Source organism: Natator depressus, chromosome 5, assembly GCF_965152275.1.
Source record: "Natator depressus isolate rNatDep1 chromosome 5, rNatDep2.hap1, whole genome shotgun sequence".
NCBI classification, from domain to species: Eukaryota; Metazoa; Chordata; order Testudines; family Cheloniidae; genus Natator; species Natator depressus.
Window position 1 is genome coordinate 6,306,561 of NC_134238.1, and position 19,060 is coordinate 6,325,620.

General features: G+C 45.3%; 1 protein-coding gene across 11 annotated transcripts in view; it reads right to left on the reverse strand.

Moving 5' to 3' along the window:
- CELF4 (CUGBP Elav-like family member 4) overlaps positions 1 to 19,060 on the reverse strand; it is an 868,113-nt gene that overhangs the window by 165,909 nt on the left and 683,144 nt on the right. For 7 of the 11 annotated variants that reach the window (XR_012639468.1, XR_012639467.1, XM_074952294.1 and 4 more), the window contains exon 4: positions 514 to 642. Coding sequence is in view for 9 of the 11 variants with exons in the window: in XM_074952294.1 (XP_074808395.1) it covers positions 514 to 642 (129 nt within the window). In the remaining 2 variants the exon portion in view is untranslated. The remainder of the gene's footprint in view (positions 1 to 513; positions 643 to 19,060) is intronic. The other 4 variants (XM_074952299.1, XM_074952295.1, XM_074952301.1 and 1 more) reach the window with 1 other exon arrangement.

Consider the following 19,060-nt stretch of genomic DNA (forward strand, 5'->3'; position numbering starts at 1 on the left):
GCACGTTTCACCTGAAGGCACACAAACGTAGACAAAGGAAAACGTGGCTCTGGATTGCTTCAGGGCAGATTATGAAAGCAAATTTTACAGGACATGGGTGGGCACATTTTCAGAAATAAGTACTGTACTTAGGTGGTGCTCACAAAACACGCACTTACAAGGTGGGCAGTGATGCATGCAAGCTGGTATGCATGCAAAGAAGTGTACGCACATAATCATTTGTGGGCACGTACTTTGTGTACGCAACTGGTCCTTTGTTGTCAGGCACACATATCCTGCAGAGACCGGGCCAAACTCAGCTGGTGTACTTGGACTTCAATGGACCTTGGCCCATTTACAGCAGCAGAGAGTTTGGCCCACTCCTTGGGGACCTTAATTTGAAAGTTCGGCCCTAATCAATCCAAGAGGCGACATTCATCTAGCCTCTGAGTCACCCTCGTCTACTGGATGCTGTTGTTCAGAGGTTGGTGCTGGCTGCAGGGGCCATGCACCGTGTAGCATGAGCCGTCTTACCTTTGCTGTTGCCATCGGGTCCCCGGAGGATTGTGCACTCCTCAATGTTCCCGAACGCCTCGAATAGCCTGCGCACATCGTCTTCTGACTGCTGCTTGTTGAGCATGCCCACAAAGAGTTTTCTGTCTTCTGGAACAAAATAAAGAGATGCTTACCATATTTCAGGAGGAGTGCGAAAGCCAATGTGACTCCACACAACATGCAAAAGAAAGAGGTGGGAGGGAGATGCAGCCCTCCCCCATCCAAGGCAAACAGTTTCAGAAGTGGCTATGGATTTTGGATGTCAAGCTGGAAACGCCTTAAAGGGGCCTGGTTTTTAGAAAGTACCGAGCGTCACGTTGAACACTAGAAAACCGAGACACCTAAAACCAGTTAGTCACCTCTGAAAATTAATGCCCCAAGCCTCGTGAGTCAGTTCTCTCTGCTCAGTCTTTGCAGACGAGTCCCCAGAAATAAAACACTGGGATTTTCCAGACTGCCATTCAAAGGGAATGCATACAAGGATGGCATTTAGAACCAACCTTCAATTAGGAAGTGCCCTTTTTAGTAGCCACACTTTACCCTATAAGCTGCAGGAGAAAATAATTAAGTTTAACAGAAGCGGCTCTGTTTTGAATTGGTCTTTGATTTAAAGCAGCGAGGGAAGTAATTAAATGGAATGGAAGCCCCAGCTTGTAAATGAAGATTTTGGTCTTATATAAATATATATAAACGTTGACATACACGTTATACATATAAACACATTTATGTACACACACAGATCTCTACACAGAGAAAACTATTTTTGAAGGTCAGCTGATTGAAGCCAATGGAATGGATTTTGCCCAAACTTACCCAAACTTGCAGTGATCACCATTTAAAGCCAAAATTTACTAATACAAGTATCTGAGATGGGACAGGTACTAATACAAATATCTGAGATATCTGAGATAGGTCCTATTTCAACTAATGGGCTAGACCACTGTGCTCTGTTGGTAGATGTTGTTTTTTTAATGGCAAGCATTGTATTTACCTTTGGGCTTATGGTAAGGCTACGTTTACAGTACAGGCATGTCAGTCAGGGGTGTGAAAAGGTATGATCCCTGATCAACATGGCTGTGCCTGCATAAACCGCTAATGTAGACGCAGTTTTATCCGAAAAACTGCACTTTTACTGGTATAGCTTGTTTAGCTTGGGTGTGGTATATGTGTGGAATAAACTACACCCGTGAAAACACAGCTTTGCCAGTATAAGCAGTGTCCCCACTGGAAGCATTTTGTCATTATTCTACACCGTTATACCTATATTGGTCAACAGCTCCTAATGTAGACCCGGCTGTTAAAAGGAACAAACCTCGACAAACCATCCTGGGCCCAGTCCAATGGCCACCAAAGTCAATAGAAAGACTCTCATGGACTTCGGTGGGCACTGGATCCACTGTTAGAATGGATTTCTATTCATAGCATTGTTACGGGCAGCACTATACAATATCACTGCATGAAGGGGAAAAAAGGAAATTTACATTGTTTACATTGTGTATGTAAATAGGCCATTTACACATGCTTCATAAATGTGTGACTCATCATTCATTAAATACTATGTAAATGTGTGTGAACCAAGATGTTTTTTTTTCTCGAAGCAGTTTACAGAACAGATGCAACCAATTTGAATAAATGCATGTTAGTAAATAAATACTTTGACTTTTTTTAAAACGTGCATGTTAATAACCTGAACCTGACCAGAATGCCCGTTTACAAAACTCCTTTCCTGGCTGAGAACATGGGTGATTTGCACCAGCTTTACTCATTGAGAAAGTGGTGATTTAGGTAAACTGCTCTGCTTAAACTGGTTTGATCAATGTTCACATACCCAAGGGTCATCTGTAAATTAGCAAATTGCCTTAGAAACTGAGCTAAAGGTCATTTTTCCTGCAGTGGATTAGAACCCTACCCCATTAGGGTGATCCTGATGAACCAAGAGCACTCAGTGTATAGAAAATGCACAGATGGCTAGAGTAGGAAGATGACCAGCCTTTACATCGCCTTTATCTGAGTAGGCAGAGCTGAAATAGTAGGAACAAAACACATTGGGTTATCCCCATGCCTTCTTTTTTTCCCGTCTCACCTGAAGCAGCTAAAGTAATGGACAGCTCAAAGGCTTGTTTTCTAGAGGCATGCATAAGGAAAGTGATAGCTTTGATGACTGTCTTAACCAGAGCTACTGTGAACCATGGAAATAGGAGCTAGGAAGATGGGTTAGTGCAGTTTCAGACTTCCACACTGTACATTTTTCAGTGCTTTGTCTAGACTGTTTTTCAAGTAATCGAGTCATTTAATCCTCCAATGGCAAGGAATGGACTAAATATTATAAATGTTCTCTATAGCTCTATGAGTCTGAGGGGCTTCCAGCATCCCCCTTGGTCACATCTCTGTGATGGGCTGCATGTATCTGCCAATGAAGGAATATTTCCTAACCATTGAGTGGGCACAGGGAGAAAGGGAAAGCTTCAACTGTAGAAAAGTCTCCCCCACAGCCAGATGAAACCATCTTCTTCGAGATACAATGTGTATGGCCCATCAGAAACCACTTTACTCCTTGGGCAAATTGCTCTGTGCAATGGAATCTCTGAGATGGGGTGTTACACCTTTGAAAGGTCACTATTAAAGCTAGTCATATCCTCAATGAAACATCTTTTTAGGCCTTGGGTAGGCAAAGCCTGAGAGAAAGCAGTAAGTCAAAAACCCTACTGTGTGTCTAGGTGTCTGGGGAAAACTGGTTTGGAGAAGGAGCAAGTTAAAGAAGTATGGGCTGGATGAATGGACTCTAAGGTGGATAGAAAGCTGGCTAGATCATCGGGCTCAACGGGTAGTGATCAATGGCTCCATGTCTAGTTGGCAGCTGGTATCAAGTGGAGTGCCCCAGGGGTCGCTCCTGGGGCCGGTTTTGTTCAATATCTTCATAAATGATCTGGAGGATGGTGTGGACTGCACCCTCAGCAAGTTTGCAGATGACCCTAAACTGGGAGGAGAGGTAGATACGCTGGAGGGTAGGGATAGGATACAGAGGGACCTAGACAAATTAGAGGATTGGGCCAAAAGAAATCTGATGAGGTTCAACAAGGACAAGTGCAGAGTCCTGCACTTAGGACGGAAGAATCCCATGCACCACTATAGGCTAGGGACTGAATGGCTCGGCAGCAGTTCTGCAGAAAAAGACCCAGGGGTTACAGTGGACGAGAAGCTGGATATGAGTCAACAGTGTGCCCTTGTTGCCAAGAAGGCCAATGGCATTTTGGGATGTATAAGTAGGGGCATTGCCAGCAGATCGAGGGACGTGATCGTTCCCTTCTGTTTGACATTGGTGAGGCCTCATCTGGAGTACTGTGTCCAGTTTTGGGCCCCACACTACAAGAAGGATGTGGAAAAATTGGAAAGCGTCCAGCGGAGGGCAACAAAAATTATTAGGGGACTGGAACACATGACTTACGAGGAGAGGCTGAGGGAACTGGGATGGGTTAGTCTGCGGAAGAGAAGAATGAGGGGGGATTTGATAGCTGCTTTCAACTACCTGAAAGGGGGTTCCAAAGAGGATGGATCTCGACTGTTCTCAGTGTTAGCAGATGACAGAACAAGGAGTAATGGTCTCAAGTTGCAGTGGGGGAGGTCTAGATTGAATATTAGGAAAAACTTTTTCACTAGGAGGGTGGTGAAACACTGGAATGGGTTACCTAGGGAGGTGGTGGAATCTCCTTCCTTGGAAGTTTTTAAGGTCAGGCTTGACAAAGCCCTGGCTGGGATGATTTAGTTGGGGATTGGTCCTGCTTTGAGCAGGGGGTTGGACTAGATGACTTCCTGAGGTCCCTTCCAACCCTGATATTCTATGATTCTATGATAAGGAGGGTTGGCTGCCCCAGATGGAGGTGAGGTGCAGGGGAAAGAGAGATCTTTGAACACAACTGAAGCCAAGTCTCCACTAGAAAAATGCTTGCCGGTATAACTACACTGGTATGGGTATGGAAGCAAACCTTCCCAGTGTTGACATAGCTAATACTGGCAAAAAAGTGCTTTTGCCAGTAAAGCCTATATTGGCTCCCAAGAAAAGCACTTTTATGCCGGTATAACTGTGTCTGCTCTAGGGTTTTTGCCGGTATCGATGTGGCAGACAAAATTCACACCCCTAACTAATGTTATAATTTCAGCAAAAGTTCCTAGTGTGGACCTGGCCTGAGACTGCCTTGTCTAGTTTAGTTTAGATAAATCTAGGTATGTTATGCAAATAATTTATTATTTGGTTTGACTCCCTTTTCCCTTACATTCAGTCATCCGCAACTCACTGAAGACTGTGAGCAAAAGGTGCCCATCACCGCCAGTTTTGTGACATGTCCACCAGGTGGCCACGTGACCACCAGCCACTGGACTGAGACCCTCTACTCACTTACCCATGGCTTTAGGGCCAAGATTTTCAAAAGTGGCTTGTGACTTTGGGGCCCAAGTTGACCCACCTTAAAATGGTCTGATTTTCAGAAAGGGCTGAGCACCCGCCCTGCTGAAAATCAGGCCCCTTTAAGATGACTCAAATTTGGGCACTGCAAATCACTTTTGAAAATATTTGCCTAGTGTTTTTTATAACAGGGATTTATGGCAACTGCTGTCTCAGACACCTATATGTTCACACAACCGGCTGGTGAAATGAGTCGCTTGAACAACCACCGGCTCCTAGGCAGTTTTTTAACCAACCATTATGTTTGCTCTTTGCATTCCAGCCCTGCAAGAAAGCTCATTGCGATGTTATAATAACATATCCCGTGCACTGAATGGGAACAGCGGAGGAGCACGGCAGCAGCTGGGAACATTCAGTGGGCTCCTGATCTCGACGTCCACCTGGATTCATTTGCATGCGACTGAAATTACAGCCCCGTAATCCACTAATGAGCTTACACTGAACCTTTCACACCACCAGTGCCCCCAGATGCTTTGCCAAGTCCCAAACAAAAGGCTGACATGCTGTGCGCCACAGTAACTCGGCTCAACTTCATCAAATATGTCTGAGAGAGCACAAGTCAGGCCATTAGGCCACCAGAGCAAAATGGAGAGGGATTGCATTGGACACGGTGTGTTGTGCATGGGGATGAACGTACACTATATACTCTCTCTATTGGGGATGCTTCCAGAGCATCCTGTTATGAGAGTTCACTGCACTGGGTTACTGTCCCATCATTCAGATCACGCTGATTTTGCTGCTGCAAAGGGAAAGGCAATGTCTGCACAGTGGAAGTTCAACAGAAAGGGAGAGACATCAAATGTTCAGGACTGGGCCTGGACTTGGACCAATCCCCTGGATCAAACCATTCCGGAATGTTGTGTGTGTGTGTTAATTTCCAAACTTGGATCTGAATTCCATGCAAGACTGTGGGTCTGAATACACCACATTCTGAACTTGTCACATTCAGAGAGTTTTGCAACCATGGGCTACGTCATTCTCAGAACAGCCCTTTGAAGAAGGTAGACATCATCATCCCGATTGACAGAGCTGGAGAAAAAGGGGGGTTATGCTCTGAAAAGTGACTCCCTACAAACCTGAACTTGGAATCTGAGAGTCAAGCTGGTTCTTTTCCTTCTTAGGAATCCTCAGCAAGAATAAAGCCAGCACTGGTGGACACTGGTAATATTTTCTACACTTTTGACTGTGATTTCTCCGCTCAGTGCTGATTGGATGTTTGCTCCAGCCTCCTTTTCCTGATCTCAGTCTTGCGGTCTCATTACCTCAGTCTCATTCTATGCCTGACTCTCAGACATTCCTCCCTCCCTCTTTTTGCCTTTTATGTCACCCTTACCCCTCTCCCTTCCCTTTGTCTTTCTGTTTAGCTGATCCCCTTCTATCTAACACTCTTCCCTAACAGGTCGTTTTCCGCCATCCCACTGATTGCTCTGCTCGACCAGCTGCAGCTACTATGCTGATTGGTCCTTTCCCCTATTCTGCATCTGCCTTGCCTATTTAGATTGTAAGTCTTTGGGGCAGGAACTTTCTAGGGCTCTGTGTTTGTACAGCACCTAGCACAATGGGGCCCCAATCTTGATTGGTCCCTAGGCATTACAGTAATAAACATGATGAATAAATTAAAATATAAATTAACCACAAGGTCACCCTTCCTCCCTGTAGAGTAACTGTATGTAGCCAACATTTCCCATCCATTCCAGCAACAGTGCAAGGTACCTTGGTCTCTGCTGGGACATCAAAAGCTGGAGAAACTAAACCAAAAAAAAAATATATAGAAGATGTACCCTTAATGACACCTCTGATATTACAATGTAACAAGGCTTCCCACCCGCAGGCTCCTCTGCCAGCCCTGCTAGGGCTCGCTTGAGTCAGTGTCACTGGCTTCACATGGGTGAAGAAATGTATCTTGTTAGCTAAATATACGGTGTCTACAAATCTCCCGGGCTGTGTTTATATGAAGGCCTGGCACCTCCCTTGGTGTGAATAGGGGTTAAATTATTCCCTGTTCTATTTGTATTTAAATGTTATGTTTCCATGATAAGCGTAAGGCAGAGGTGTCAGACGGGCCCAGGGAAGGAGACGGCAGGCAAGAAAGGTGCAATAATCGAATGTTGTACACCGAGTGTTGAGTGGGGGGAAGTGCTAATTCAAGAGACAGAAGGGACAATGAGATGCAGGATGCCTGACCCTCTGCAGGGCAAAGGACGTGTATGATACTCAAAGAGATTGTGAAGGGCCTAGAGGAAACATCAGGGTCACACACACACATATATGTGTAGCTAGCTCTCTCTCGCTCTCTGTATGTATTCTTCATACTAAACAAAGAGGTTGAATCCCTGCTCGAGCAGAAAAACAGATTTCAACCTTATTATCTGTGAAGTTGCAACCATAATACAGAGATAGATCTAACTGTCTTCTGTGGCCTGTGTCATGTAGGAAGACAGAGATGATCACAACCATGTCTTTTGGCCTTAAAAGCTGTGAGTTTGTGTATCTGTGTAACAAGCTCATTGCCATGGCATATGATACAAGTGGGTAGATTATGAGTGGGTGTGTGTGTATTCAATAGGCAGGTAAAATACAGATGTGTGTACATTCTATAGGCAGGTACAATCCAGATGTGTGTGTGCTATAGCAGGGACCATACAGATGTGTGTACATTCTATAGGCAGGTACAATCCAGATGTGTGTGTGCTATAGCAGGGGCCATACAGATGTGTGTACATTCTATAGGCAGGTACAATCCAGATGTGTGTGTGTGCTATAGCAGGGGCCATACAGATGTGTGTACATTCTATAGGCAGGTACAATCCAGATGTGTGTGTGTGCTATAGCAGGGGCCATACAGATGTGTGTACATTCTATAGGCAGGTACAATAGATACCTTTTCAGATCCTGCCAAAGGCAAACACATGAGGAAATGCGATAAGGCAACTGCTGACTTTCTAACATTCAGGGCTCAGCCTGCTGCCTTTCTGCCTTTTGGCTACGAATCCAGATATTAATTAATTCCTTATTAGTATTATTCATCCCTGTTTGTCTCACTACTATTCTTTTCTGCTTGTAAATGTTACCAGTTGCGACTGGGATTGCACATACAACTAGTCAGCAGCAGCAGAGCTCAGATCCATCTGCAGGGTGTGTGAGCCTGTGTCCTCCAGCACCCTGGAAAGATGCTCCAACACCCGAGCAGAGAGGGAGCGAGAGGTAGAGTGGATCTCCCCAGCGATCTGCTACCCACTCCACCAGGCTATGCACTCTGCAGCGAGGAGGGGCCCTGCTGCATTCGGTGTGTCCTGGGAAGGCAGCTCCTGTTTTGCTCTCCTCAGCAGCCGCTAACACAGGCACCAAGGGCCGGTTTCTTCTCTTTGTTCCCAGCAGGTTGTACAGGCCTCCAGGTTCTTCTCTGCAGCAAGCAGCCTACAGGCCAATGGCAGCAGCCGGAAAGAAGGTGGGGGGGGGGTGCGTGAAGCTAGTGTCATGTGACCAGCCAGCTCGATGCAAAGTTCCCCGCAGATCACAAGTGACCCACGTGCCAGTTTGGGAACCTCTGGGTTACACCATAGGAAGCAAAAATAGCCCTTCAGCTGTGTTTGCTTTCAGAACAGAGGTAGTGTCTACCTTGGGCCAAAGCATAGGGAGGGAACTCCAGATCTGAGCTACTGAACTTTGGGAAAGTTTGGAACCAGCTCCAGTTCCGAATCTGAATTTGCTGGCTCAGGCTAAATCCCTCATCCTGAGTCTCTGTCTAGGAGTCCCCCCACAACTCTCCCCCTCGTCACATTTGCTAATCAGGCAGCTCAGTAGGCTAAAAACAGGGCATTTCCTGTGGTCCGAGCCGCATGCTCCTACTGCCATTCTCACAGCAGTCCTATGGCTGCAAGATGATGATTATGTCCCTTTCCACAGGGGAAGCAATTACGAATTCTGTTGTAGCTAATTGTAAATTAGCTAATTAACTTCTCCGTGGTACCTTGCTGAAAAACACATGAACCTTGTAAAATGGAGCGGTTTCGGAAATTAGGACAGAAAACCCCAATCGCCCCCAACAACTTAACTCAAAACAACAAGAACAAAATCTACTCTCCTCCTGCATAGCCCCCTTCAAACAACACATCCTCATTCTAATTCTGCTGCAGGCTTTAAAATGTTTGCTGAGTTCACCTGCTCACCGCAACCCGGTGGTGTTCGGGAGCCCTAATCACATCTCAGCTGGAGCAGTTTCCTTGGGTGTAACTCTCCCCCTTCTCCCATTTTTGTTCTATTTAACAGATTCTTTATATCCCTTACATTAGGAGTTATGATTGCACAGATGCCAGTCTCCTGGTGCTGGAGACAGACGCTTCAGAGACGCCCGGGCTAGAGAAAATACCAGCAAATCCGAACAGCTGTGTCATGGGGACAAGTGCAAATGGGCATAAGCCCAGGTATGGGCTTTAATTGTCCCATGGAGGGAAGGTTAGATCCATCTTCCTGTAAGCGTGCTACTCCCCAGTTACCCCCTTGAAAAACTTCTTTTGCAAGGTTTTTTTTTAACTGTACAATTGCACCTTGAGTCCTGAATTTTAAAGAGATCCTGGCCATGCTGTACAAAGTCAGAGAGTTCCTATAAAGTAATCACCATCGGAAATGCCAAAGGAAAGAAGCAACAGATGAAATGCCCCTCATCTTCACTGAGCCTATGAACATCCTTCTCTTCTTTTAAGTCTGGGAGTCAGGGTTCTATCCTGAGTTTTGCCACAGATTTGCTGTGTCCTATCAGGCACAGTCACATAACCTTTGTGTCGTTCATTATTCTTATTACGGAGGAGGGATGGTCTTGTGGTGAGCTATTTACCATTACTCTTACAGTACCACTGAGGGACCCCAGTCAAGGATCAGGGCCCCATTCTGCTAAGCACCCTACAAGCACTGGAATAAAAAAGACAGCCTCCCTTTCCCCACTGTAAAATGAATATGGTGGTGCTCCAGCCCGGTTGACAGGGATGTGCTGAGGATCTATCCATGTCCTTGGTCCCTCGGGCAGAAAGACCCATCTCTTTCTATGGAGCAACAACCACAGCACTGACAAAGCTCTCAGAAGCCTGAGAAGTTCAGAGCTACATGCTGTTATTAAAGCTTTCAATGCCCCATGCTACCCCAGCGAGTCAAAGGATGTATAAAAGAGGTGAGTCAAAGAAGACTCTGGCTCCTCATGTAAAGCCTTGTTGAATAACAGGCAGCAAAGCTAGTTAGGTGCCTAACTCCCCTGGGAGGGCTGGGAGCAAGTACTGACTTCAGAGTGACTCTTGGGAAAAGGTCCTTGAGTGGTTGTGCTTCTGCATCCTTCACTACCCGCAGCCTACCAGTGGTACGCAAGGATAACCGCAAACAGTGCATCACAGTGATCTCGCCTTGAGGTCAAGGCCTGGATCGCTCAGAACAGGCTCTGATACCCTGACCCGTATAGACTACCAACTCATCCCAGTAGCTCACCTTCAGTACCCGCTGAAGTCAGCGGGGCTACTTTGGAGTACGGCACTGCTCAGTGTGAGTAAGGGTGTCACAATCTGGTGCTAAAGGCTTGATCCAGCGCCCAGCGCCGATGATGGAAAAACACCCAGTGACTGCAATGGAAGATGGATCAGGCCCTAAGCCAAAACACAGTGTGTTCCTCCGGGCAAGGGCATGAGTTCAAGCCAAACTGCAAAACAGGCCCTTTTCTAGCTTTGTATTCACTTCAGTCCAAAAGGTAGCAAGTGATTTTGGAACTGGGGATTTAAGTCCGGGGACCTGCAAGGCTTGGGGAGCGGGGCGAGGTTCCAGTTTGTCCTCTAGTAACTGCCATTTGTTTACTCCTTATCATCCGCTGGGCAGGCTATGTCAGAGGTGCAGCTTGTCATCTTTGAGCAACCTTCAGCAGAAGCAGCCTCCCAAATTCAGCCCCCCACCCATCTGTAATAAACACAGCTGACAATCTCCCCAGCAATCCTGCTCTGCCTTGGGATTACGGCTGTCATTTCTTTCAGCACTTGGATCATATCAATATGACCCCTCACTAGTACATCACAGGTGCTATTTTAATTGCATGCCTGGAATTGGTAATCTAATTAGTTGCTTCAATGTCAATAACCCTTTCCTTGCCCACAGTAAGTTTAACCCACCATGGCCCTCACTGGACCATCTCAGTGCTTAGCACAAGCCTGGCCTGGCGAAACAAGAGGTAGTTTCAGTTCACCTCCTATTAGGCAGATCCCAAAGCAACTCCACCACTGCTGACCTTAGATGGTGCCTTTCTTGGAAGTGTCAGAAGAGAGGGACACAGATTGTATGGGCAATGGAGAAAGAGTTCCGCTCTCACTCCTCGAAGTGCTCTCACCAGGCAAAATGTGGGGAGCAGGCTACACTCTGCCTTTTTTAGGGATCAATAGAAGTCTTTCACCTCCAGAGCTTTCAGACCTAGCACCTTTCATCACTCCTGCAATCTCTGAAATACCCTTTTAACAGGAGTATCACTTCCCCTGTCCTAAGGTAATGAACAGAGCTGGGGGAATAACTGACTTCTCAGTTTGGTGGCAGTCCTGAAATATCGGAGAAAAAAATTAGTTCAAGTTGAATTGTATCTGAATGTTTGGGGGCATTTTTACTGAACCAAAAAAGTCCAGTTCAGGTCTGATCCAGAGCGGGGATTTGAACTTTGTTTCCCACATCCCTGGTGAGTTCCCTAAGGACTGGGCTAAAGATTATTGGGTGGGGAGGGAAGAAGGGGAAAGGCACCGTGGCACTTCCTCCTCTGGGCATTTTGTGAATGGCTGAAACAACATTTTTTAGCAAATAAATGATTTTTCTGACAAATTTTGCCCAGCTCTAGTTATAGCTTCAAGGCAAATACCAGCAGTTCTGGCTAGTTGAACCACTGTCTTAGGGCAGCAAAGAGGTGTAATTCCACACTTACGTTTTAAATGACAGGTTTCTTTATGGCACTCCAGGTGTTCAGTATAGAGCTGGGAAAAATAGTTCACAACAAATATTTTCTAAGATGAATTTCAATTCTATTCCCTGTAGGTTCCTTCACAATAGAGTAGAACACAGTTTCCCCTTTTCTGAATTGTCCACAAACAGATCAGGATTCTCCCCAGTTTATTCATGATCTGAAATTCTCAGCTAAAACATTTCTGTGAATGGCTCTTGGTGTGTAGCTTTTTGGTGAGTATTCAAAATCTGACCTGATTTTTGATTCAATGTGAAGATCATGCGGCCTGTTTTTCTTCCCACCATCACACTTCGAATCAGGTTTCTGGTTGTGAAAATCAGTTTTTGTTTCTTGAATAGTCAGCAGCATTTGCCTACAATTCACTATTCCATGACCATCCCTGCTGGTAAACTAGTTCACTGGAATATTCATGGGAAGCAAACACAAAAGGAGGTGAGAACACTGTAGAAGTGGTGTGTGCAAGTAGATATATTTTTCTCACTACTGAACTTTTTATGACTCTCTTAAAAAGTTGTGGGTTCGGTATTTTTATATATCAGAATCTGTTCACCAATCCAAAATATAACTGATCAGATTTCCCAATCAGAGAGATAAAGCCTTCACAGCTTTAACTATGAACTGATACTTCAAATTAATATCGGGTCCAGTTACCTCTGGACTGCATCAGTACCTGTAAGCGCGGCTTGGAGAGAGAGCTCAAACACTGAGTTCTGCTCCTGTGATCCAGTTCTGATACAGAACTTGGATGCGATGAATTTAGCACACCTTAATTCTTACACTCTTCTGCACTGATATAGCACACAGTATGGACGGAGCCTACAGGGCAGTTCAGTTTTCACGCTTGTTCAGTGCAAATCTTAAAAGATTCTTGACAAACTTTGCAGGGTCAGTGGTGTGAAGGCTGGTAGGTCAAGAAAATAAGTTTAAATCCCTAAATTCATCTCTCAGGTAACCTGTAGGGTTTGAAACCCTCTCCAGAAGCCAAAAAAGCCAGGATATTAATCCATTGCACCACTCAAGCCTTGAATTGCTGTAACAGCACGGACATGGAAAGTGGGGGAAAAAGGACATATTTTCTCTTGCAGGAGCTGTGACGGCATTTCAGATCAAATTAAACTTCAGTTTTTAAAGACTTCAGTGGAGGTAATTGAAACACTTCCTCACAATCGCCTGAACCTAACTGTTATCTCTCTTTTCCTCTGTATATCATCCGTTTTCCCCCAAGCCTGAGACAGCCCTGCCTGGCTGCAGCCTCCTTAATATTAAAGACGGTGATTAAATGGGATTCGCCAAAAGACAAAGGGCTGAAAACCTGCCAATTGTTAATCCCTCTTTCGCCGTGCTTAAAAATTCCATTTCCTTCATTTGAAGAAAGGGGAGAAAAAAAAAGAGAATTATACGCCTATGTCTAATTTAAATTCTGGCGTCGCGGGTCCTGTTCCCTTCTCCCTCTCTTGACGTCTGAATATATTCCTTTATTACCATTATTACAGCTTTCTGATTGCATTAAAATTCATCCACACGCTTCTCTCCACATTCCACTTTTCTTTTGCCAGTTTTTTTGCTAATTCCCTTTTTCTCCCCCCTCTCCACTTTCAAATTATACAGAATGTCATTAAAGAGCTCCAGAAAATACCTCAACTCCTTTCTCCCTCGCTTTTATAAACTCGCCGGCTTCCTCTCTCTCTCTACATCTACAAACAAAGAAGAAGAAGAAGAAGGAGAAGAAGGAAAAGAAGAAAACAAAACAAACACAGCAGCACATCTCATCATTTTAAATAACATCTTTCCTGCATAAAACAGCTGAGGGCCAAGTGCTGATTTCACAAACAGAAGCGCAACTCCTGCTAAAGTTATCAGCATTATTTGTATCAGGGTAGCACCTAGATCAGTGGTTCTCAACTCTGGGCCACCGCTTGTTCAGGGAAAGCCCCTGGCGGGCCTGGCCGGTTTGTTTACCTGCCGCATCTGCAGGTTCAGCCCATCGCGTCTCCCAGTGGCTGCAGTTCGCCGCTCCAGGCCAATGGGGCCTGCAGAAAGCGACACGGGCAGAGGGATGTGCTGGCCGCCCTTCCTGCAGCCCCCATTGGCCTAGAGCGCAAACTGCGGCAAGTGGGAGCCGCGATCGGCCGAACCTGCGGACGCGGCAGGTAAACAAACCGGCCTGGCCCAGCAATGGCTTTCCCTGAACAAGTAGTGGACCAGAGTTGAGAACCACTGACCTAGATGGACCAACTGAGATCAGGCCTCTATTGTGCTAGGCTCTGTACATACACATAAGGCTTGTCTACACTACCCGCTGGATCAGTGGGCTGCGATTGATCCAGCGGGGGTCGATTTATCGTGTCTAGTATAGACACGATAAATTGACAGCTGAGCGCTCTCCCGTTGACTCCGGTACTCCACCAGAATGAGAAGCGCAAGCAGAGCCGACGGGAGAGCGCTAGCTGTCGACTTACCGCAGTGAAGACACTGCGGTAAGTAGATCTAAGTACATCGACTTCAGCTACGGCAATTCACATAGCTGAAGTTGCGTATCTTAGATCGACCCCATGCGATAGTGTAGACAAGCCCATAGAGAGAGACAGATGCTGTTCCAAAGAGCTTACACTGTAGGCAGAAACAAGAAACACAAAAGAAGTTTTATTTTCATGCCCATTTTATGGCTGGGGAGCTGACACAAAGGGAGATTAAAAGACTTTGTAACACAGCAGGTCAGTGGCAAAGCTGGGAATAGAATCCAGAGAGCTGGTCCAAAGTCTCAACCATTCTCCCTCTCAGCTCTTGGAAATCCATTGGGATTGTATATTGGTAAATGAGGACAGACTTAGGCTGCTAGTCTCCTTTCTAACATTGTATTGGTTTGCTTGCTATATAATCTAAACTATCTGTCTACTACCTCTCTGTCCATTTTTCACCCTGCATGCCTTTCTTTTGTTGCCCTCAGTTACACCAGTGCAATCAAATACCTACAGCTGGTTGGAAAACAGAATTTCTGTTCCATGGGAAATTCCAACATTTCTAAATTTGTTTTCACTTTGAATGGGAACAAAACATCAAATTTAAACATTTATTGTGGAATAGAAATTCTAAAAGATTTCAATTGAAAAACATCAATAATGTTTTGTTTTGATAATGTCGAATCATTTCATTTCAAGAGTGTCAACACATTTTGTTTCAATAAGGCAAAAACATTTATTTTTGTTAACCTAGAAACATGGTAATATAATGTAAACTATTAAACCTAATATATAATAATAAATATATAACATATTATTAAAATTCATATTTTAGTATAATATTAAAGTCAGAACTAAATGAATCGGAACAATAATGTTGACACTAAACAGTTGTACCTTATGAAAACAAAGCATGTTGACATTTTCAAAACAAAATGAGAAAGTCAAAATTATTTATTTTGAATTTTTTTCTGGCAAAAGTTTTGTGGAAATCCACACAGTCCCACAAATATGTTTAGATTTTGATGGAAGTGCATTTTCTGATGGAAGTTTGCAGTGCCCTAGCCATATAATAGAGAGACAAGGCAGATGAGGTAATATCTGTCATTGGACCAACTTTGTTGGTGAAAGAGAGAAGCTCCCGAGCCACACAGAGCTATTTCTTCAGGTCTTTCTTTCTTTCTGATGGAAAACTGTTTTGTCAAAAATGTTTGGACCAACTCTGCAAATGATCCACAAAATAAGTGGGATGGCATGAAGGAAGAACCTGGCCCAACATATCCACATACCCAGAGGGTACGTTTGAAAAGCAACGTTCTATCCAAGGGACGTTATATCAGTACTTGAAATAACACCAGTGACTCAGGGCTGGATCCAAAGTACACTGAAGTCAATGGAAAGACTCCCACTGGCTCCCCCATGCTATGGATCAGACCCTTAGCTTACATGCATTGTTATTTGGTATATTAATTGTAGCTGATAATGCGTCCCTCCACCCTTCCCCACTCTTATAGCCTCCTTCATGCAGAATGTTCTATCGCACCCATGCCAGGGGTGTTTGTTGAGGTCACAGAGCAATGAGGCGAAGGATGGCAGGGCCTCCCCCCCCCCGGAGAAACGCTATTGTCATCACCGATGTGCACGGGTTCTGGAGCGGCACGCATGCTTGCCTCTTGAACGAACTTTGTTAATGTGTCAAGGAACCAGACAGAATAACAGCTTTGTTCTTACCCTCGGTGCCCCAGGTCCGGGAGGCTGAATAAATCCCAAGCACCCACCCAGGTGATGTTATTTTAGCTTCACAAATGTCACAGACAAGCGGACCCAAACCACGAATAATACCCTTTGGACCCTCAAGCACAACCCACAACTAGCAAGGCGTCATAGGCCAGGGACGGCACCGTGGGATTTTAATGAGAGAGAAAACGTAAGAACATAAGAACGGCCAGACTGTGTCAGACCAAAGGTCCATCTAGCCGAGCATCCTGTCTTCCAACAGCGACCAATGCCAGGTGCCCCAGAGGGAATGAACAGAACAGGTAATCATGAAGTGATCCATCCCTTGTCACCCATTCCCGGCTTCTGGCAAACAGAGGCTAGGGACACCATCCCGGCCCATGCTGGCTAATAGCCATTGATGGACCTGTCCTCCATGAACTTATCTAGCTCTTTTTTGAACCCTGTTATAGTCTATGTACAGAAAACATGCACGCAGACACAACGGAATCCTCCCATAGTGAAATCACACATGTGGCCCTCATCCAAAGTCAACTGAAGTCAGTGGAAACACACACATACTGCAGTGAGTTTTGGATCAGGCCAATGTCTCTGAGGGTCCATTCCACACTCCTCCAGGATTAGAAGTGATCCTAAAATCAGGGCAGACCTTTCCCACTCCGTGGATTGTATTTTTTTTTTTTTTTTTGCTAGGGATGGCAAGATTTCTTTGATGCTATTTAGCATCCCCCTCACCCCGCAACCATTTTATTAAAGATGATTTCCTTCTTCTCCCCTCCCCAACCAGCTTTAAATGCCACTGTCATTTCCAGCTGCTGACAGAGCTCTCGAGCTGCCGCGCCGAATGGCATTCGCTAAAACCAACTAATAGAGGGAAATGAGGTTAACCTTTAAGAAAGGTGAAGATGAGCGGGGTGCTATTCTGGCAGTAAAGATGAGTTCATAAACAGGCCTCTCGCTGCCAAGACAGCTTAGCTCGCATGCTGCTGCTCCTGAGAGCCGAGCATGCAGCTCTTCACAGGCCAGTTTTGTGAAGGAGAAAGAAGAGCAGTTATGAGAGAGCTATACAAAAAAAGACCTCTGTAGGCGTATTGTTAGTTATCGGCTACGTGGTGGAGCTGGTTGGAAAATTTTGGTCGAAACAGTTTTCTGTTGGAAAATGCTGTTTTGACAAAACTGCCCCCCCCCTTTTTTTTTTTTTGCTGCAGCGTAGCAGTTTTGATGCAATTTTGTGTCGGGAACAAAAACTGAAAACAAACAAAACCCCCCACAATGTCAACATGTCCTGGTTTCACATTTTGGGGAACAAAAAAGCTTTGAATATTTGGTTTGCAAATGACAGGTTTCAGAGTAGCTGCCGTGTTAGTCTGTATTCGCAAAAAGAAAAGGAGGACGTGTGGCACCTTAGAGACTAACAAATCTATTTGAGCGTAAGCTTTAATAAATTTGTTAGTCTCTAAGGTGCCACAAGTCCTCCTTTTCTTTTTGGTTTGCAAATGACTTCTTTTTCCCAAAGTACTTTATTTTACATTAACAGTAAAAATCTAAATGAAACAGTTCAATTGACCTGAAACTACTTTTTAAAATGTTTGTTTCCTGAAAAATGTCAAAGTCTCACAATTCCTTGGTGGGATGAACAATCCCTTTTCTGACCAGCTCTATGGAGTGGGATATATTTTAATTTCAAAGGTCTCCATTAATCCCCCGGTGAGCCTAAGATCCAGGGGAGCACAGGAAAGACCCGCTCTAGGAATTATTTGGGGGAATTTCTATGGCCTGTGTTATAGAGGTCAGCTTAGATGATCACATTGGTCCCTTCTGGTCTTGGAATCTGAATAAACTATGCTCCATCAGGATAGCGTCCCCTAGTGTGGCTCATACGCTCAGGTTTTGTACAATGTGCCTGACTGGCGACATGGGTAGGAGAAAAGAAGAGCTGGGAGCAGAGAATTAGGTTGTGTTTCCTTGCAGCAATCGCAGGGAGACGGACCCCTGACAGGAAGGACAGAGAGCAGCAGGAGAGAGCTCAGCATCTCACAGGCTCAGGCTCAGAAGAAGGAGCTGAAGCCATGAGATCAGTGCAAATGTTTGGATAGGGAAGGGATCCTCTGCAAGGGATCCGCTGACATCAGATCTCATCCTCAAAGCCCAAATTTAATTTTACAGTTGGGTCTCAGGGAACCTGCAGAATGAATCTCCTGTTATCAACCGCATTAGCAGCAGCTACCATTGCCGCAGCAGGATGTGACTGTGTGTGTTAGGGAGGAATTTTGCTCTCCTGTTCTCAGCTGATTTGCTCCATGAGGCCTGCATGTATACATCTCGTCTTGCCCTTTTTACAAGCAGGGGTGTGTGTGGGGGGGGTGGGGGAGATCTCCCATTTTAATCCTGTTGCCCCCCATCCCATGGGAACATGCTGGTATCTGACTTTTACGATGGCAAATTATTCACTCTAGAAATGCTGAAATCATGAAATTGAGCTAACAGTCAATGGGCCAACACTCAACGGGTGTAAATTGGTATAGTTCCATTGAAGTCAATGGGCCTGATCCCCAGCTGGTGTCAATCAGTGCAGCGCCATTAAAGTCAATAGGCTAGATCCTCAGCTGGTGCAAATTGGAGCAGCACCAGTATACCTTCTGGGGATGTGGCCTAATGAACCTTGGTACTGGTGAAATTATTTCTTCCTCCAATAGGTCCCCAGCCAGACCAGCAAGTGTGAAAACAACCACATGCACCCTGCCTCCATGAGGTGCCTGATCGAAGTCACTTTCTTTGCTTGCCCCAGATCAGAGTCTGAAACTGCCTGTGTCTATCTGTCACATGGGCTCTCCACGACCCTGCAGGGCTCGTTCCACCTCTCACCTCCTCAACACTCAGAAAAGGTCTGAGCTGAGGATG